The sequence below is a fragment of the Salmo salar genome, chromosome ssa28 (assembly GCF_905237065.1).
Source record: "Salmo salar chromosome ssa28, Ssal_v3.1, whole genome shotgun sequence".
Lineage (NCBI taxonomy): Eukaryota > Metazoa > Chordata > Actinopteri > Salmoniformes > Salmonidae > Salmo > Salmo salar.
Window position 1 is genome coordinate 38,007,208 of NC_059469.1, and position 21,641 is coordinate 38,028,848.

At 47.1% G+C, this 21,641-nt stretch overlaps 1 protein-coding gene across 1 annotated transcript in view; it reads right to left on the minus strand.

Moving 5' to 3' along the window:
* The window catches only part of LOC106589950 (netrin receptor UNC5B-a), a 239,165-nt gene that overhangs the window by 89,697 nt on the left and 127,827 nt on the right, over nt 1-21,641 (minus strand). The window contains exons 2-5 of the mRNA XM_045710301.1: nt 10,780-11,004; nt 7,626-7,769; nt 4,696-4,799; nt 3,222-3,402 (exon numbers count right to left, since the gene is read on the minus strand). Of these exons, the coding sequence (XP_045566257.1) occupies nt 3,222-3,402; nt 4,696-4,799; nt 7,626-7,769; nt 10,780-11,004 (654 nt within the window). The remainder of the gene's footprint in view (nt 1-3,221; nt 3,403-4,695; nt 4,800-7,625; nt 7,770-10,779; nt 11,005-21,641) is intronic.

Below are 21,641 nucleotides of genomic sequence, written 5' to 3' on the forward strand. Positions count from 1 at the left end.
CTGTAGACAGATGACCTGGTGCTGCTGTCTCCCACTAAGGAGGGTCTGCTGTAGACAGATGACCTGGTGCTGCTGTCTCCCACTAAGGAGGAGTTACAGCAGCACCTAGATCATCTGCACAGGTTCTGTCAGACCTGGGCTCTGACCGTTAACCACAGGTTCTGTCTGGGCTCTGACCGTTAACCACAGGTTCTGTTAGACCTGGACTCTGACCGTTAACCACAGGTTCTGTCAGACCTGGACTCTGACCGTTAACCACAGGTTCTGTTAGACCTGGGCTCTTACCGTTAACCACAGGTTCTGTCAGACCTGGACTCTGACCGTTAACCACAGGTTCTGTAAGACCTGGGCTCTGACCGTTAAGAACCCACAGGTTCTGTCAAACAGAATATAATGATATTCCAAAATACTTCCAGAACTCAGGATGACAAACATAAATTCTATTTGGACCTATTAGAACACACCAGAACCTACACATATCTAGGACTAAATATCAGCAACACAGGTAGCTTTCACGTGGCTGTGAACGAGCTGAGAGACAACGCAATCTATACCATTAAAAGGATAATTAAAATCGAAATTCCAATTAAAAACTCCTAATTAACGCATATAGAGCAGAATTGGGCCAATACCCTTCTCCTTTATTAGAATAGAAAAAAAGAGCCATCAAATTTTACAACCATCTTAAAACAAGTGACCCCGAAACATTCAATCACACAGCTCTACAATGTCAAGAGATGAAACCAGAGAAGAGTCCCCTCAGCCAGCTGGTTCTGAGGCTCAGTTCACCAACCCAAACCAACACCATAGAGCCTCAGGACAGCACTCAGCCAGCTGGTTCTGAGGCTCAGTTCACTAACCCAAACCAACACTCAGGACAGCACTCAGCCAGCTGGTTCTGAGGCTCAGTTCACTAACCCAAACCAACACTCAGGACAGCACTCAGCCAGCTGGTTCTGAGGCTCAGTTCACTAACCCAAACCAACCCCATAGAGCCTCAGGACAGCACTCAGCCAGCTGGTTCTGAGGCTCAGTTCACTAACCCAAACCAACCCCATAGAGCCTCAGGACAGCACTCAGCCAGCTGGTTATGAGGCTCAGTTCACCAACCCAAACCAACTCCATAGAGCCTCAGGACAGCACTCAGCCAGCTGGTTCTGAGGCTCAGTTCACTAACCCAAACCAACTAGCCTCAGGACAGCACTCAGCCAGCTGGTTCTAAGGCTCAGTTCACTAACCCAAACCAACCCCATAGAGCCTCAGGACAGCAGTCAGCCAGCTGGTTCTGAGGCTCAGTTCACTAACCCAAACCAACCCCATAGAGCCTCAGGACAGCACTCAGCCAGCTGGTTCTGAGGCTCAGTTCACCAACCCAAACCAACACTCAGGACAGCACTCAGCCAGCTGGTTATGAGGCTCAGTTCACCAACCCAAACCAACTCCATAGAGCCTCAGGACAGCACTCAGCCAGCTGGTTCTGAGGCTCAGTTCACTAACCCAAATCAACCCCTGATCTCAGGACAGCACTCAGCCAGCTGGTTCTGAGGCTCAGTTCACCAACCCAAACCAACCCCATAGAGCCTCAGGACAGCAGTCAGAAAATCTGGCCCAACCAAATCATCACAAAGCAAAAATGTAAATATATATCACCTATTGGAAAGACACCACAAAAATCTAAGTAAACTTCAATGCTATTTGTCTCTAAACAGACAGTACATGGTGGCAGACTATCTGACCACTGTGACTGATAGAAAACTGAGGAAAACACTGACTAGGTACAGACTCAGTGAGAACAGTCTGACTATAGAGACCGGTCGTCACAGACCAACCTGGCTGCCCAGAGAGGACAGTCTGGCTGCCCAGAGAGGACAGTCTGGCTGCCCAGAGAGGACAGTCTGGCTGCCCAGAGAGGACAGTCTGGCTGCCCAGAGAGGACAGTCTGGCTGCCCAGAGAGGACAGTCTGTGCTCACTCTGCTCCAGGGGAGAGGTAGAGACAGAGCTGCATTTCCTATTACACTGTGACAAATACTCAGACCCAAGAGAATATTTATTTCCCAAAATGAAAATTCAATACAAAGAATTTGAAACTATAAAAGATGAAGAAAAAAATCTAATATTTTTTGGGTGAAAAGCCAAAATGTGCAGTTTTGGCAGCCAAATATGTGTCCTCCTGCCACAACCTGAGGGACAGACAGATATGTGTCCTCCTGCCTCAACCTGAGGGACAGACAGATATGTGTCCTCCTGCCACAACCTGAGGGACAGACGGATATGTGTCCTCCTGCCACAACCTGAGGGACAGACAGATATGTGTCCTCCTGCCTCAACCTGAGGGACAGCCAGATATGTGCCCTGCCTCAACCTGAGGGACAGACAGATATGTGTCCTCCTGCCACAACCTGAGGGACAGACAGATATGTGTCCTCCTGCATCAACCTGAGGGACAGCCAGATATGTGTCCTCCTGCCTCAACCTGAGGGACAGACAGATATGTGTCCTCCTGCCACAACCTGAGGGACAGCTAGATATGTGTCCTCCTGCCTCAACCTGAGGGACAGACAGATATGTGTCCTCCTGCCACAACCTGAGGGACAGCCAGATATGTGCCCTGCCTCAACCTGAGGGACAGACAGATATGTGTCCTCCTGCCACAACCTGAGGGACAGCTAGATATGTGTCCTCCTGCCTCAACCTGAGGGACAGACAGATATGTGTCCTCCTGCCACAACCCGAGGGACAGACAGTGAAAAGTGCAATGTAATGTGGATAATATTTCCCATCTTGTTTTGTTTTGTCTTTCATACCAGGTCATGTGTCTTCTCAGTCATGTTGACACTGGTCTACTACAATCTTTTTAATGTATTATTATTCTCATTAATATAGTTGTTGTAGTGTTAATTGTTAATCACATTTCCACTACTATTGTTATAATGACTTTATCACTGGTGGTCCCACCATTGCTGTTTAAGTGGACTTTGACAATGTCAGTGATTTAACTTGCCATGTAAATAAAGTCTACTGAATTGAAAGAGAGAGAGAGAGAGAGAGAGAGAGAGAGAGAGAGAGAGAGAGAGAGAGAGAGAGAGAGAGAGAGAGAGAGAGAGAGAGAGAGAGAGAGAGAGAGAGAGAGAGAGAGAGAGAGAGAGAGAGAGAGAGAGAGAGAGAGAGAGAGAGAGAGAGAGAGAGAGAGAAAAAAACATATTGTGTGTGCGTTACTCACCATAGACGATGAGCGTGGCGGTACTACTGCGTCTCCTGGCTACCTGGTTACGCGCCACACAGGTGTAGTTGGCCGTGTCAGAGAGACGGGCTTGTTTAATAATGAGGTCATGATCAATGGTCATCAGGAAGTTAGAGTCCTGAGCTGGGTCGATGGTTTCCTCATTCTTTAACCAGTCAACCTGGAGGAGGGGAGGGGAGAGGGGGAGACCAGTTAGAGTCCTGAGCTGGGTCGATGGTTTCCTCATTCTATAACCAGTCAACCTGGAGGAGAGGAGAGGAGAGGGGGAGACCAGTTAGAGTCCTGAGCTGGGTCGATGGTTTCCTCATTCTTTAACCAGTCAACCTGGAGGAGGGGAGGGGAGAGGGGGAGACCAGTTAGAGTCCTGAGCTGGGTCTATGGTTTCCTCATTCTATAACCAGTCAACCTGGAGGAGGGGAGAGGAGAGGGGGAGACCAGTTAGAGTCCTGAGCTGGGTCTATGGTTTCCTCATTCTATAACCAGTCAACCTGGAGGAGAGGAGAGGAGAGGGGGAGACCAGTTAGAGTCCTGAGCTGGGTCTATGGTTTCCTCATTCTATAACCAGTCAACCTGGAGGAGGGGAGAGGAGAGGGGGAGACCAGTTAGAGTCCTGAGCTGGGTCTATGGTTTCCTCATTCTATAACCAGTCAACCTGGAGGAGGGGAGAGGAGAGGGGGAGACCAGTTAGAGTCCTGAGCTGGGTCTATGGTTTCCTCATTCTATAACCAGTCAACCTGGAGGAGGGGAGGGGAGAGGGGGAGACCAGTTAGAGTCCTGAGCTGGGTCTATGGTTTCCTCATTCTATAACCAGTCAACCTGGAGGAGGGGAGGGGAGAGGGGGAGACCAGTTAGAGTCCTGAGCTGGGTCAGTTAGAGAAGACAGAGAAAAAACCACACATACACAAGCACAAGGACACACACACACACACACACACACACACACACACACACACACACACACACATATGAACACATGTACACACTAACAAATGAACGCAAACACAGAAGTCACCCAGGACTGAGGTAATCCTGCAATGTCACAATGCTAACACTGGATGACATTTACCAAACAAATAAATATGTTTGGTGACATAAATATGAATATTTTCCTGTCACTCTGTTTCTGTTATTGGCTCTGTTTATCCCTCCCTCACGCACGCATGCTTACACACACATGGTTTGTCAGGAGGAGTGATGAAGAGGATTATGAAGAGGAGGAGGAGTGATGAAGAGGAGGAGGAGTGATGAGGAGTGATGAAGAGAAGTGATGAAGAGGAGGACGAGTGATGAAGAGGAGGAGGAGTGATGAAGAGGAGGAGTGATGAAGAGGAGGATGAGTGATGAGGAGTGATGAAGAGGATTGATGAAGAGTGATGAAGAGGAGTGATGAGGAGTGATGAAGAGAATGAGCGATGAAGAGGATGTGATGAGGACACACACACAGGTACTGTACCTCAGCAGGGGGAATGCCCTCTGGGGGTCGACACTGCAGCAACACTTCCTGCTCCAATCTCACCTCTCGACCCAGAGGCTCCTGTTCAAAGGTCTTACGCAGGTCTGCAGACAGGGACACAGAGGGAGGTCACAGAGAGATTTATCCCAGGTCTGCAGACAGGGACACAGAGGGAGGTCACAGAGAGTTTTATCCCAGGTCTGCAGACAGGGACACAGAGGGAGGTCACAGAGAGATTTATCCCAGGTCTGCAGACAGGGACACAGAGGGAGGTCACAGAGAGTTTTATCCCAGGTCTGCAGACAGGGACACAGAGGGAGGTCACAGAGAGATTTATCCCAGGTCTGCAGACAGGGACACAGAGGGAGGTCACAGAGAGATATATCCCAGGTCTGCAGACAGGGACACAGAGGGAGGTCACAGAGAGTTTTATCCCAGGTCTGCAGACAGGGACACAGAGGGAGGTCACAGAGAGATTTATCCCAGGTCTGCAGACAGGGACACAGAGGGAGGTCACAGAGAGATTTATCCCAGGTCTGCAGACAGGGACACAGAGGGAGGTCACAGAGAGTTTTATCCCAGGTCTGCAGACAGGGACACAGAGGGAGGTCACAGAGAGTTTTATCCCAGGTCTGCAGACAGGGACACAGAGGGAGGTCACAGAGAGTTTTATCCCAGGTCTGCAGACAGGGACACAGAGGGAGGTCACAGAGAGATTTATCCCAGGTCTGCAGACAGGGACACAGAGGGAGGTCACAGAGAGATTTATCCCAGGTCTGCAGACAGGGACACAGAGGGAGGTCACAGAGAGATTTATCCCAGGTCTGCAGACAGGGACACAGAGGGAGATCACAGAGAGATTTATCCCAGGTCTGCAGACAGGGACACAGAGGGAGGTCACAGAGAGATTTATCCCAGGTCTGCAGACAGGGACACAGAGGGAGGTCACAGAGAGTTTTATCCCAGGTCTGCAGACAGGGACACAGAGGGAGGTCACAGAGAGTTTTATCCCAGGTCTGCAGACAGGGACACAGAGGAAGGTCACAGAGAGATTTATCCCAGGTCTGCAGACAGGGACACAGAGGGAGGTCACAGAGAGTTTTATCCCAGGTCTGCAGACAGGGACACAGAGGGAGGTCACAGAGAGTTTTATCCCAGGTCTGCAGACAGGGACACAGAGGGAGGTCACAGAGAGTTTTATCCCAGGTCTGCAGACAGGGACACAGAGGGAGGTCACAGAGAGTTTTATCCCAGGTCTGCAGACAGGGACACAGAGGGAGGTCACAGAGAGTTTTATCCCAGGTCTGCAGACAGGGACACAGAGGGAGGTCACAGAGAGATTTATCCCAGGTCTGCAGACAGGGACACAGAGGGAGGTCACAGAGAGTTTTATATTATTTATTCATGAGCAGTTATTTTATTTCACCTTTATTTAAACAGGTTGAGAACAAGTTCTTTATTTAACCAGGTAGGCTAGTTGAGAACAAGTCCTTTATTTAACCAGGTAGGCTAGTTGAGAACAAGTCCTTTATTTAACCAGGTAGGCTAGTTGAGAACAAGTCCTTTATTTAACCAGGTAGGCTAGCTGAGAACAAGTCCTTTATTTAACCAGGTAGGCTAGTTGAGAACAAGTCCTTTATTTAACCAGGTAGGCTAGTTGAGAACAAGTCCTTTATTTAACCAGGTAGGCTAGTTGAGAACAAGTCCTTTATTTAACCAGGTAGGCTAGTTGAGAACAAGTTGTCATTTACAACTGCGACCTGGCCAAGATTAAGCAAAGCAGTGTGACACAGACAACAACACAGAGTTACACATGGAATAAACTGAGTGTGTGTGTGTGTGTGTGTGTGTGTGTGTGTGTGTGTGTGTGTGAGGGGGGGTGTTACAATTAGGGTTGGAATTAGGGTAAGGGGTTAGTGGTTAGGTTTGGGGTTAGGCCTAGAGAAAATAGGATTTTTAATGGAAATCCATTTTAGGTCCTCTATATAACAAAATGTGTGTGTGTGAGAGAGAGAGGCTGTGTGTGTGTGTGTGTGTGTGTGTGTGTGTGTGTGTGTGTGTGTGTGTGTGTGTGTGTGTGTGTGTGTGTGTGTGTGTGTGTGTGTGTGTGTGTGTGTGTGTGTCTCAGAATATGCTCTGTATGTTACTGAGAGACAGTGTGAGTGACAAATCTTCTCCTCTCAATGTGATTAGCTGACAGCTGTCAGAGAAACCAATGAAGTCCTCGCTAGGTGTTTAACTGTGTAGCTAATCATCATGCTAGAGTGTGTGTGTGTCTGTGTGTGTGTCTGTGTTAGTGTCTCTGTGTGTGTGTGTGTTAGTGTCTGTGTGTGTGTGTGTGTGTGTGTGTGTGTGTGTGTGTGTGTGTGTGTGTGTGTGTGTGTGTGTGTGTCTTCCATACCGTCAACAGTGTGTCAATCACACCACATATCCAGTAGGAGTGTTAAATCTGGATGTCAATGAACTGTGACACATTACACCGCAATCACACATTACACCGCAAACACACATTACACCACAAACACACATTACACCGCAAACACACATTACACCACAAACACACATTACACCACAAACACACATTACACCACAAACACACATTACACCACAAACACACATTACACCACAAACACACAGACACCACAAACACACAGACACCACAAACACACAGACACAAACTCTCCCCCTCTCTCTCTTCCCCCTCCTCTCTCCCCCTCCCCCTCTCTCCCTCCCTCCCCCTCTCTCCCTCGCCCTCTCCCCCTCCCCCTTCTCCCCCCCTCTCCCCTCCCTCCCTCCCTCCCCCCTCTCCCTCTCCCCCTCTCTCCCTCCCTCCCCCTCTCTCCCTCGCCCTCTCCCCCTCCCCCTTCTCCCCCCCTCTCCCCTCCCTCCCTCCCCCTCTCCCTCTCCCCCTCCCCCCTCCCTGTACCTACATGCGATGTGAATGTATGCGCGGCTGCTCTTGGTGGTTCCTGCGGAGCTCCAGGCAACACACTGACACCAGTAGTCCTCCAGACCAAACAGTTCCTCCACCTGGGTCCTCGATACAGAGATATCCACCTCCCTCACCACCAGGCCTGGGAGAGAGGGGAGAGAGGGGAGGGGAGAGGGGGGAGGGGGAGAGAGGGTGGGGGGGAGTTCGAGGGAGGAGAGTTAGGGGGGAAGAGGGGGAGGGGGGAAGGGGGAGGGGGAGAGGAGAGAGGGGGAGGGGGAGAGGAGAGAGGGAGAGAGGGAGGAGAGGGAGGAGAGTTAGGGGGGAAGAGGGGGGAGGGGGTAGGGGGGAGAGGGGGGGGAAGAGGGTGGGACGGGAGGGCGGGGGATAGACTGAGATCATTATATGTTAATGAATGCAGTGTACAGTAGCAATTTGAGGGTTGACTGATAACCCGCAGTCCCCATGGTGATATCCACAGGGTGGGCTGGTTTAGCAGTCCCCATGGTGATATCCACAGGGTGGGCTGGTTTAGTAGTCCCCATGGTGATATCCACAGGGTGGGCTGGTTTAGTAGTCCCCATGGTGATATCCACAGGGTGGGCTGGTTTAGTAGTCCCCATGGTGATATCCACGGGGTGGGCTGGTTTAGTAGTCCCCATGGTGATATCCACGGGGTGGGCTGGTTTAGTAGTCCCCATGGTGATATCCACAGGGTGGGCTGGTTTAGTAGTCCCCATGGTGATATCCACAGGGTGGGCTGGTTTAGTAGTCCCCATGGTGATATCCACGGGGTGGGCTGGTTTAGTAGTCCCCATGGTGATATCCACAGGGTGGGCTGGTTTAGTAGTCCCCATGGTGATATCCACAGGGTGGGCTGGTTTAGTAGTCCCCATGGTGATATCCACAGGGTGGGCTGGTTTAGTAGTCCCCATGGTGATATCCACGGGGTGGGCTGGTTTAGTAGTCCCCATGGTGATATCTGGTTTAGTAGTCCCCATGGTGATATCCACGGGGTGGGCTGGTTTGGGGTAATTCATTATTGTGTGGATGAAGTGTGGGAGGGTAGCGGGTTAAATAAACATCATTAAATATATCGTTCTTGTGCAATTTCTATCTATAGGCCACATTTATGTTTTTCTATCCTTATTTTAGGCTCTCTGGCATTAGTGCGTAACACTAAGCTTCAGGATCTAGCTGTATGAGCGCCAAATAGCTTACACGCCAATCGCCAAATGTTTTTGGGGAACAGGCAGAAAAAGTTAACGTCGATCCAATGGAGGCAACAACAAAAAAAGGACAACGTCAGAGTTTAGTTATTAGGTGAAACAGTTGAAGAAAGACAGTCACAAAGACAGTCACAAAGACAGTCACAAAGACAGTCACAAAGACAGGGACTTCAATTGGGGAAACTGTAGCTTACTGTTCAGATGGGTTAAATGGAAACTGAAATCTGGATACTGACTTAGGCATTTTTTTTCCACTAAAATTATACACCAAATGTCGGCTACATTTTGACTCGGGGACAGGAGTGGAGAAATTTGACAGTCACAAGACGGGGACTTGAAAATGGCACGTCTAGGGAAGTGTACTGTTCAGATGGGTTAAATGGAATACTAAATGAAATCTGGACACTGACTGTAGGTCTATAACCTCTCACATAGGCTAATTCAATATTAACTCCTTGTCACGGCTTTCAGAAGGATCGGACCAATACGCAGCGTGATCGTAGTTCCACATCTTTTATTCAATCATGAAACTAAAATGTAACAAACAATAAACTTGAAAAATGGAGAGTTGAAAATCAATAGAAGGGAACAGTAGTGTTAGGGAATGGTTTGGTGAAGCGGTAGAAGAGGATGATAGCAGTGCCGCTATGTTATGTGTGATGATTGTGAGGTGCTATAAATATTCGACAGTCACAAAGACAGGGACTTTAAATAGGGCTATGGCAAGTTAAGGGAACTGTTGCCTACTGTTCAGATGGGTTAAATGGAAATCTGGACATTGACTGTAGGTCTATAACCTCTCACCTTTTAATATTAACTCCTGCAGAATTAAACATTTCTTGCAGTAAAATGATTCACCGAATGTTGGCAGCATTTAGACTCAGGAACAGGAGTGGAGTCATAAAAGCTGATAGTATTTCTACCACAGTAAGGGACCGTCTGTAAAGGTGCTATCTTTATCAGCGTCATAAAAGCTGATAGTATTTCTACCACAGTAAGGGACCGTCTGTAAAGGTGCTATCTTTATCAGCGTCATAAAAGCTGATAGTATTTCTACCACAGTAAGGGATCGTCTGTAAAGGTGCTATCTTTATCAGCGTCATAAAAGCTGATAGTATTTCAACCACAGTTAGGGACCGTCTGTAAAGGTGCTACCTTATAGTATTTCAACCACATAAAATATTGCATTCAAGCTGAACTGAAATCTTATCAGAAACGTGTCGGGTCGTTTTCACAGCTTTCTATTTCCTTACAACCGGTCAAACTGATGTTATTTTCACAGAAAATCGTTCCCGTTTATTTTTTTCGTTATTGCATTTTCTCGCCGGTTCCTAAATGTCTTTGCTCCGGGAAAGAAGTAGACAGAGAAATATTATACTAATGTCAACTAGATTGAAACATTCATTCTATCATTTATTACATTATTCTGGTTTATATAGTCTTCTAGGGCAACATATAATGACCGAAGAGATATTCTAATTGACTAACAGCCAATCCTCCAGTAAAAACATCTAAATCCGGCAAAATCAACACCTGTCAAAAAAATGATTCCTCCATCTCTGACTGTAGCCTACAGCTCATTTTCTATATTAGCAGGTTAAGCTCTGTTACGGCCCTCAGCTTTTCGCAATCACATATAGTCGGGAGGTTGTGGACGGATTATTAGTACACTGGTATACAGGGTTTCTTTACTGTAACTTCTATTAGTGAGCGGTATGTGTATGAGAATGTGTATTTGTGTCAATGCTCGAGCTCATGAGATTGCGTGTGTGTGTGTGTGTGTGTGTGTGTGTGTGTGTGTGTGTGTGTGTGTGTGTGTGTGTGTGTGTGTGTGTGTGTGTGTGTGTGTGTGAATTCTTGCGCTCGTGAATGTTCGTGACTATGGAATTGTGAGATCGCATGTGTACTCCAGTACTATTCCTGTACCTGTGATCTGATCGAGGCTCTCTTTGGTCACATGATCGTTCTGGTTGACCCACTCTCCGTTACATTTGAAGTATATCTGCGTAGCGGGGGCGGCCCTACAGCGGAGCTGCACCGGACGGTTCTTTACGACGAACCCGTCCTCAGGTTCCAGCTGGAACTCTGGGAGAGGTTCTGCCGGGGCGGAGGGGATGGAGTCCGATATCCCCTCGCTGTAGTCACTGCTCTCTGAGAGAGAGAGAGACAGAGAGAGAGAGAGACAGAGAGAGAGAGAGAGACAGAGAGAGAGAGAGAGAGACAGAGAGAGAGAGACAGAGAGAGAGAAAGAGCGAGAGAGAGAGAGAGACAGAGAGAGACAGAGAGAGAGAGAGAGAGAGAGAGAGAGAGAGAGACATTAGAAAATACATTTGCCTAAATGATATAAATTACTCCTTTCTATACAGAAATATATAAAAAAATAATTATAAAAAACGTCCTCTCACTGTCAACTGCGTTTATTTTCGGCAAACTTAACATGTGTAAATATTTGTATGAACATAACAAGATTCAACAACTGAGACATAAACTGAACAAGTTCCACAGACATTTGACTAACAGAAATTGAATAATGTGTCCCTGAACAAAGGGGGGTCAAAATCTAAAGTAACAGTCAGTATCTGGTGTGGCCACCAGCTGCATTAAGTACTGCAGTGCATCTCCTCCTCATGGACTGCACCAGATTTGCCAGTTCTTGCTGTGAGATGTTACCCTACTCTTCCACCAAGGCACCTGCAAGTTCCCGGACATTTCTGGTGGGAACTGCCCTAGACCTCACCCTCCAATCCAACAGGTCCCAGATGTGCTCAATGGGATTGAGATCCGGGCTCTTCGCTGGCCATGGCAGAACACTGACATTCCTGTCTTGCAGAAATCACACACAGAACGAGCAGTATTGCTGGTGGCATTGTCATGCTGGAGGGTCATGTCAGGATGAGCCTGCAGGAAGGGTACCACATGAGGGATTAGGATGTCTTCCCTGTAACGCACAGCGTTGAGATTGCCTGCAATGACAACAAGCTCAGTCCGATGATGCTGTGACACACCGCCACAGACCATGACGGACCCTCCACCCCCCCAAATCGATCCCGCTCCAGAGTACAGGCCTCGGTGTAACACTCATTCCTTCGACGATAAAAGCGAATCCGACCATCGCCCCTGGTGAGACAAATCGCGACTCTTCACAGAAGAGCACTTTTTGCCAGTCCTGTCTGGTCCAGCAACGGTGGGTTTATGCCCATAGGCGACGTTGTTGCCGGTGATGACTGGTGAGGACCTGCCTTACAACAGGCCTACAAGCCCTCAGTCCAGCCTCTCTCAGCCTATTGCGGACAGTCTGAGCACTGATCGAGGGATTGTGCGTTCCTGCTGTAACTCGGGCAGTTGTTGTTGCCATCCTGTACCTGTCCCGCAGGTGTGATGTTCGGATGTACTGATCCTGTGCAGGTGTTGTTACACGTGGTCTGCCACTGCGAGGACGATCAGCTGTCCGTCCTGTCTCCCTGTAGCACTGTCTTAGGCGTCTCACAGTACGGACATTGCAATTTATTGCCCTGGCCTCATCTGCAGTCCTCATGCCTCCTTGCAGCATGCCTAAGGCACGTTCACGCAGATGAGCAGAGACCCTGGGCATCTTTCCTTCGGTGTTTTTCAGAGTCAGTAGAAAGGCCTCTTTAGTGTCCTAAGTTTTCATAACTGTGACCTTAATTGCCTACCGTCTGTAAGCTATTAGTGTCTTAACGACCGTTCCACAGGTGCATGTTCATCAATTGTTTATGGGTCATTGAACAAGCATGGGAAACAGTGTTTAAACCCTTTACAATTTTTTTATACATTTTTTATTTCACCTTTATTTAACCAGGTAAGCTAGTTGAGAACAAGTTCTCATTTACAACTGCGACTTGGCCAAGATAAAGCATAGCAATTTGACACATACAACAACACAGTGTTACACATGGAATAAACAAAACATACAGTCAATAATACAGTAGAACAAAAGAAAACAAAAAGTCTATATACAGTGAGTGCAAATGAGGTAAGATAAGGGAGTTATGGCAATAAATTGGCCATGGTGGCGAAGTAATTACAATATAGCAATTAAACACTGGAATGATGGATGTGCAGAAGATGAATGTGCAAGTAGAGATACTGGGGTGCAAAGGAGCAAGATAAATAAATAAATACAGTATGGGGATGAGGTAGGTAGATAGATTTGCTGTTAACAGATGGGCTATGTACAGGTGCAGTGATCTATGAGCTACTCTGACAGCTGGTGCTTAAAGCTAGTGAGGGAGATATGAGTCTCCAGCTTCAGAGATTTTTGCAGTTCGTTCCAGTCATTGGCAGCAGAGAACTGGAAGGAAAGACGACCAAAGGAGGAATTGGCTTTGGGGGTGACCAGTGAGATATACCTGCTGGAGCACGTGCTACGGGTGGGTGCTGCTATGGTGACCATTGAGCTGAGATAAGGCGGGGCTTTACCTAGCAGAGACTTGTAGATGACCTGGAGCCAGTGGGTTTGGCGACGAGTATGAAGCGAGGGCCAACCAATGAGAGCATACAGGTCACAGTGGTGGCTAGAATATGGGGCTTTGGTGACAAAACGGAGGGCACTGTGATAGACTGCATCCAGTTTGCTGAGTAGAGTGATGGAGGCTATTTTGTAAATGACATCGCCGAAGTCGAGGATCGGTAGGATGGTCAGTTTTACGAGGGTATGTTAGGCAGCATGAGTAAAGGATGCTTTGATGCGAAATAGGAAGCCGATTCTAGATTGGAGATGCTTAATGTGAGTCTGGAAGGAGAGTTTACAGTCTAACCAGACACCTAGGTATTTGTAGTTGTCCACGTATTCTAAGTCAGAAGTATACAGAATGGTGTCGTCTGCGTAGAGGTGGAAGATCTGTGAAGTTATTTGGATTTTTTTCTGAATGAGGTCCTGAAAATGGGAAGTTTATTTTTTTGCTGAGTTTATATATATATACATATATAGAGAGAGAACTTCTGTGAGTGTAATGTTTACTGTACATTTGTATTGTTTATTTCGCTTTTGTTTATTATTACTTCACTTGCTTTTTTCAATGTTAACATATGTTTCCCATGTCAATAAAACCCCTTGAAATTGAATTGAATTGAATTGAGAGAGCGATATAGAGAGAGAACCACGGAACAGAAAACACACGGTCAGTAAGCTAGAGGGAGAGTTAGAGAGAGTGAGCGTGAGAATGGAGAGCGTGTGTGTGTGTGTGTGTGTGTGTGTGTGTGTGTGTGTGTGTGTGTGTGTGTGTGTGTGTGTGTGTGTGTGTGTGTGTGCAAGCCAGAAGTTGTCTGTTAGAGTAGTGATAGTAATGTGAATCTGTGAGCCTTTATTTCACAAAGTCCTTTAATGTTTTGATAGATTGTAAACCCCCCCCCCCCCCTCTGGTTTAAGTCGTCTGCCCCATCCAGCCTCTCCGGGAGGTACCATGTCCCTCAGCGGGGGTGGACAGGACCTGACCTTCCAGTGACAGGTCTGGTGTTTACAAATTATCCTCAGACGTTTTCCCCCTGACACATCGCTCCTGGGTGTGTGTGTGTTAGGGTGTGTGTGTGTTAGGGTGTGTGTGTGTTAGGGTGTGTGTGTGTTAGGGTGTGTGTGTGTTGTTGGAGTGTGTGTGTGTTGGAGTGTGTGTGTGTGTGTGTGTGTGTGTGTGTGTGTGTGCGTGTGTTAGGGTGAGTGTGTGTGTGTGTGTGTTTGGGTGTATGTGTGTTGTAGTGTGTGTGTGTGTGTGTTAGGGTGTGTGTGCGTGTGTTAGGGTGTGTGTGTGTGTTAGGGTGTGTGTGTGTGTGTTAGGGTGTGTGTGTGTGTGTGTTGGAGTGTGTGTGTGTTAGGGTGAGTGTGTGTGTGTGTGTTGGAGTGTGTGTGTGTTGGAGTGTGTGTGTGTTGGAGTGTGTGTGTGTGTGTGTGTGCGTGTGTTAGGGTGAGTGTGTGTGTGTGTGTTAGGGTGTATGTGTGTTGTAGTGTGTGTGTGTTGTAGTGTGTGTGTGTTGGAGTGTGTGTGTGTGTGTGTGCGTGTGTTAGGGTGAGTGTGTGTGTGTGTGTGTTAGGGTGTATGTGTGTTGTAGTGTGTGTGTGTTGGAGTGTGTGTGTGTTGGAGTGTGTGTGTGTGTGTGCGTGTGTTAGGGTGTGTGTGTGTGTTAGGGTGAGTGTGTGTGTGTTGGAGTGTGTGTGTGTGTGTGTGTGTTGGAGTGTGTGTGTGTTGGAGTGTGTGTGTGTGTTAGGGTTTCCGTGATACCGGACAACGTTACCGGGAAGATTATAATTTACCGGACCCATTGGGTGCTCCGAGTGACAAATTACATTTACATATATGGTAATAAATCTTAACAGAACATGTAACTCATGTAATGAAGCAGCCAATGAAATGTCATTTTCAAAACATTTGCCCCCCCAAAAAATGCAACGAGTTAGAAATACCATTCTAAACAACACACCATGTGCGCCAGAGATTCATGGGTTAACGATATAACCAGGATTGGCTTCAACCAAAGAAAGTTGGTATGAAAATCAACAGAACAGGAGCGAAAAATTAACAGCAGTGGGTCGAATTAGGGAAGTCATTATTATAATTAAATATAGAAAAATAAATAAAACCATTAAAAAATACTTCCCCAGAAAGTTATTAGACTTATTACTACAGACCCGGGTTCGATCCTAGGCTGTGTCGCAGCCGACTGCAACCGGGAGACCCATTAGGCGACGCAGAATTGCAGCGATGGGACAAGACTGTAACTACCAATTGGGGAGGAAAATGCGGTAAAAAAAATAAAAAAAATAAATAAAACAATGACACAAAAATATACAGTCGATTATTTCAAATCATAAGCTTGTGGGCCTATTTGGGAAGCGCGGCGATAGGCCCAGCTGATTATCGAGTTGCGGCTGTCACTGAAAAGCATCTAATATATGTGAAGATAATGTGGCTTGAGTATAAAATGTTGAGACAAGAAGAAGGGGAAGGGGTGGAGATATAGGAGAGTCTCTCTCCAGAATGGCTCAGCAAGGCAGGGATGTGTGGTGGAGATATAGGCCAGTCTCTCTCCAGAATGGCTCAGCAGGCAAGGTGTGTGGTAAAGATATAGGACAGTCTCTCTCCAGAATGGCTCAGCAAGGCAGGGATGTGTGGTGGAGATATAGGCCAGTCTCTCTCCAGAATGGCTCAGCAGGCAAGGTGTGTGGTAAAGATATAGGACAGTATCTCTCCAGAATGGCTCAGCAAGGCAGGGATGTGTGGTGGAGATATAGGCCAGTCTCTCTCCAGAATGGCTCAGCAGGCAAGGTGTGTGGTAAAGATATAGGACAGTCTCTCTCCAGAATGGCTCAGCAAGGCAGGGATGTGTGGTGGAGATATAGGCCAGTCTCTCTCCAGAATGGCTCAGCAGGCAAGGTGTGTGGTAAAGATATAGGACAGTATCTCTCCAGAATGGCTCAGCAAGGCAGGGATGTGTGGTGGAGATATAGGCCAGTCTCTCTCCAGAATGGCTCAGCCGGGCAGGGATGTGTGGTGAAGATATAGGACAGTCTCTCTCCAGAATGGCTCAGCAAGGCAGGGCTGTGTGGTGAAGATATAGGAGAGTCTCTCTCCAGAACGACCCAGCAGGGCAGGGCTGTGTGGTGAAGATATAGGAGAGTCTCTCTCCAGAACGACCCAGCAGGGCAGGGCTGTGTGGTGAAGATATAGGAGAGTCTCTCTCCAGAACGACCCAGAAGGGCAGGGCTGTGTGGTGAAGATATAGGAGAGTCTCTCTCCAGAACGACCCAGCAAGGCAGGGCTGTGTGGTGAAGATATAGGAGAGTCTCTCTCCAGAACGACCCAGCAAGGCAGGGCTGTGTGGTGAAGATATAGGACAGTCTCTCTCCAGAACGACCCAGCTGTCTCCCGACAATTCTTGCACATTCATTCCTTCATTGTTTGCCCTTTTATTACAAATTCTCCGTTACATAATGTCACCAGTAAATGTACCATTTATCTCCATCATTTGGTTACATTCATTTCTGTTAAACCATGTATTAATTACAGTCGTTGTTTTCACAGAGTTTCACAACCTGCTACACTTGTGAGAAACACGTTTTGGTTTATTTCATAACGCATCATTTAGGAGATTTGTAAATGTTTTCATTGTCTTTTGTTTGGAGTGCTCGGTGTGAACAATTTCAGCGTGCGACTGGTTTCGCTGTCCTGATAATGTTGAGCACGCATAGAAGTATCTGGCCTGCTGCGCGAAAATGTAGGAAAGTGTCTGCGATTTATAATACTGTGTGTTAAAACTATCGTTCGTCAGAGTAAGCTATTTGAAAAATCTTTCAAAACAATCTCCCCCCCCCCCCTTTGATAATCGCCAATCCTCAGTGTAAAAGAGCAATGGAAGTCATAGGTCTACAGCTGCATTGGCCTATAGGCTAACTTCCCATTCGATCATTTCCAATCGATCACAGTGTTTCAATGAGGCTTTAAACATTTACATTTAAAAAAAAATCATTAACCACGTGACGATGACTTTTGAGAAACGAAAAAGATCGTTATTGAAAAGAAACTGTTCCATGGAAAACGCACGTATGAAAATCAAAACTCGCAGAACGGTAGAAATACATCAATTGGAAGCTTCCCCAAACTTGAAAGTCAACCGCTGCCTAAAGAGTCTTCATTAAAAATAATAAAGGTTGGATTTTAGCCTAAAGCCAACTTTAAAGCAAGGTAAGACATGGCTCATAATAACAAAAAAACAAAAAAACTATTAAGTATGTTTTCAAAATGCATAACGCCTCCAGCTTACATTATAAAGTGGTATGTGATGCGCTGATAGCCTGTTGCCTGTGTGTGTGTGTGTGTTAGGGTGTGTGTGTGTGTGTGTGTGTGTTAGGGTGTGTGTGTGTGTGTGTGTTAGGGTGTGTGTGTGTGTGTGTGTGTGTGTGTGAGTGTGTTAGGGTGTGTGTGTGTGTGTTAGAGTGTGTGTGTGTGTGTGTGTGTGTGTGTGTGTGTGTGTGTGTGTGTGTGTGTGTGTGTGAGAGTGTGTTAGGGTGTGTGTGTGAGAGTGTGTTAGGGTGTGTGTGTGTTAGGGTGTGTGTGTGTTAGGGTGTGTGTGTGTTTGTGTGTGTGTGTGAGTGTGTGTGTGTGTGTGTGTGTGTGTGTGTTAGGGTGTGTGTGTGTGTGTGTGTTAGGGTGTGTGTGTGTGTGTGTGTGTGTGTGAGTGTGTTAGGGTGTGTGTGTGTGTGTGTTAGAGTGTGTGTGTGTGTGTGTTAGAGTGTGTGTGTGTGTGTGTGTGTGTGTGTGTGTGTGTGTGTGTGTGTGTGTGTGTGTGTGAGAGTGTGTTAGGGTGTGTGTGTGAGTGTGTGTTAGGGTGTGTGTGTGTTAGGGTGTGTGTGTGTTAGGGTGTGTGTGTGTTTGTGTGTGTGAGAGTGTGTTAGGGTGTGTGTGTGAGAGTGTGTTAGGGTGTGTGTGTGTTAGGGTGTGTGTGTGTTAGGGTGTGTGTGTGTTTGTGTGTGTGTGTGAGTGTGTGTGTGTGTGTTAGGGTGTGTTTGTGTGTGTGTGTGTGTGTGTGTGTGTGTGTGTGTGTGTGTGTGTGTGTGTGTGTGTGTGTTGCACTTGAATGGTAAATGGGAGGTTTAATGATTAATTAATTAATGATCAAAATGTTGAAATGTGATTTACATTTACAATTGTTGTGCAATGAAATTTGTTTCTAAAAGCACGTTTCACTCCAGCAGCAACCAGCTGAGGAGTAGCAGGATAAAATCCTGCTGAAAATAGACCCTGTATGCTGTCCATGTATGATAGTTGTAATGAATAAGACACTGGACGACTAACGAAAATACACACAGGCCAATTTAATTTCACTAAACTTTGTAAATTACCCTACAGACCGTTTTGCAAGATGGTCAAATGAACATGGAACAAAAAATATAAAAAACGCAACATGCAACAATTTTAACAATTTTACTGAGTTACAATTCATAAGGAAATCAGTCAATTGAAATATTCTGAGGATTTCACATGACTGGGAATACAGATATGCATCTGTTGTTTCACAGATACCTTAAAAACAAGGTAGGGGCGTGGATCAGAAAACCAGTCAGTATCTGGTGTGACCACCATTTGCCTCATGCAGCGCGACACATCTCCTTCACATAGAGTTGATCAGGCTGTTGATTGTGTCCTGTGGAATGTTGTCCTACTCCTCATCAATGGCTGTGTGAAGTTGCTGGATATTGGAACTAGAACACACTGTTTTACACGTCGATCCAGAGCATCCCAAACATGCTCAATGGGTGACATGTCTGGTAAGGTATGCAGGCCATGGAAGAATTGGGACATTTTCAGCTTCCAGTAATTGTGTACAGATCCTTGCGACATGGGGCCGGGCATTATCATACTGAAACATGAGATGATGGCGACGGATGAAAGGCACGACAATGGACCCCAGGATCTCATCACGGTATATCTGTGCATTCAAAATTGCCATAGATAAAACGCAATTGTGTTCGTTGTCCGTAGTTTATGCCTGCCCATACCATAACCCCACCTCCACCATGGGGCACTCTGTTCACAACGTTGACATCAGCAAACTGCTAGTTCACACAACGCCATCTGTCCAGTACAGTTGAAACCGGGATTCATCCGTGAAGAGCAGACTTCTCCAGCGTGCCAATGGCCATAGAAGGTGAGCATTTGCCCACTGAAATCGGTTACGACGTCGAACTGCAGCCAGGGTCAAGACCCTGGTGAGGATGACGAGTACGCAGATGAGCTTCCCTGAGACGGTTTCTGACAGTTTGTGCAGAAATTATTTGGTTGTGCAAACCCACAGTTTCATTAGCTGTCCAGGTGGCCGGTCTCAGACGATTCCGCAGCTGAAGAAGACCGATGTGGAGGTCCCGAGTGGCGCAGCGGTCTAAGGCACTGCATCTCAGTGCTAGAGGCATCAATACAGACCCTGGTTCAATTCCAGGCTGTATCACAACCGGCCGTGATTGGGAGTCCCATAGGGTGGCGCACAATTTGGCCCAGAGCTGTCCGGGTTAGGGTTTGGCTGGTGTAGGCTGTCTTTGTAAATAAGAATTTGTTCTTAACTGACTTGCCTAGTTAAATAAAGGTTAAATAAAAAATCAATAAAAAAATGTGGAGGTCCTGGGCAGGCGTGGTTACATGTGGTCTGTGGTTGTGAGGCCGGTTGGACGTGCTGCCAAATTCTCTAAAACGATGTTGGAGATGGCTTATGGTAAAGAAATGAGCATTCAATTCTCTGGCTACAGTTCTGGTGGACATTCTTGCAGTCAGTATGCCAATTGCACGCTTCCTCAAAACTTGAGACATCTGTGGTATTGTGTTGTTTGACAAAACTACACATTTAAGAGTGGCCTTTTATTGTCCCCGGCACAAGGTGCACCTGTGTAATGATCATGCTGTTTAATCAGCTTCTTGATATGCCACACCTGTCAGGTGGATGGACTATCTTGGCAAAGGAGAAATGCTCAGTAACAGGGATGGAAACAAATTTGTGCAGAAAATTTGATAGAAATAAGCTGTCTGTGAGTATGGAAAATTTCTTGTGATTTTTTTATTTCAGCTCATGAAACATGGGACCAACACTTTACATGTTGCGTTTATATTTCTGTTCATTGTATTTACTTCCACTGGTATTTCCATCAATGAATAAAAAACATTATTTTGCAATGAATTTTTCTGTCCAGCAACAGTTTAATAGGCTTTTATTTATTTTTATCAGAAAAAGCCGTCAAAAGGAAACCCTGGTGTGATAGAGAGAGGGGGTGAGAATGCGTTTCAGTCTCACTCTCACTGGGAGAAGTGTCACTTAACGCTAACTAGTAGTAACACCCAGCCCTGCCAGCCTCCCAGCCGGCCAGCCTCCCAGCCCGCCAGCCTCCCAGCCCTGCCAGCCTCCCAGCCGGCCAGCCTCCCAGCCCTGCCAGCCTCCCAGCCTGCCAGCCTCCCAGCCCTGCCAGCCTCCCAGCCCTGCCAGCCCCCCAGCCCTGCCAGCCTCCCAGCCGGCCAGCCTCCCAGCGCTGCCAGCCTCCCAGCCAGCCAGCCTCCCAGCCATCTAGCCGGCCAGCCAGCCTCCAAGCCAGCCAGCCTCCCAGCCGGCCAGCCTCCTAGCCAGCCTCCCAGCCATTCAGCTGGCCAGCCAGCCTCCCACCCACCCAGCCAGCCTCCCACCCAGCGCTGCAGGCCTCCCAGCCAGCCAGCTTCCCAGCCAGCTTCCCAGCCAGCCTCCCAGCCAGCCTCCCAGCCAGCCTCCCAGCCAGCCTCCCAGCCAGCCAAGAGGAGAGTTGAGCAGAGGAGAGCCAGTAGCAGAATAATCTGATCAGAGAGAGAGAGTACTGTACTTCAACCTCTACCTTCTCGTGGCCATGACAGACTTACATAGAGAGAAGTTTAGGTTTCTCTGAATTCAATTGCAATTTAAGGTGCTTTATTGCCATAGGAAACATACAGCGCATTCGGAAAGTATTCAGACCCTTTGACTTTTTCCACATTTTGTTACGTTACAGCCTTATTCTAAAATGGTCTAAATAAAACAATCTACACACAATACCCCATAATGACAATGCAAAAACAGGTTTTTAGAAATGCTTTTGCAACTGTATTAAAAAAAATACCTTATTTACATTAGTATTCAGACCCTTTGCTATGAGACTTGAAATTGAGCTCAGGTACATCCTGTTTCCATTGATCATCCTTGAGTTGTTTGTACAACTTGATTGGAGTCCACCTGTGGTAAATTAAATTGATTGGACATGATTTGGAAAGGCACACACCTGTCTCTATAAGGTC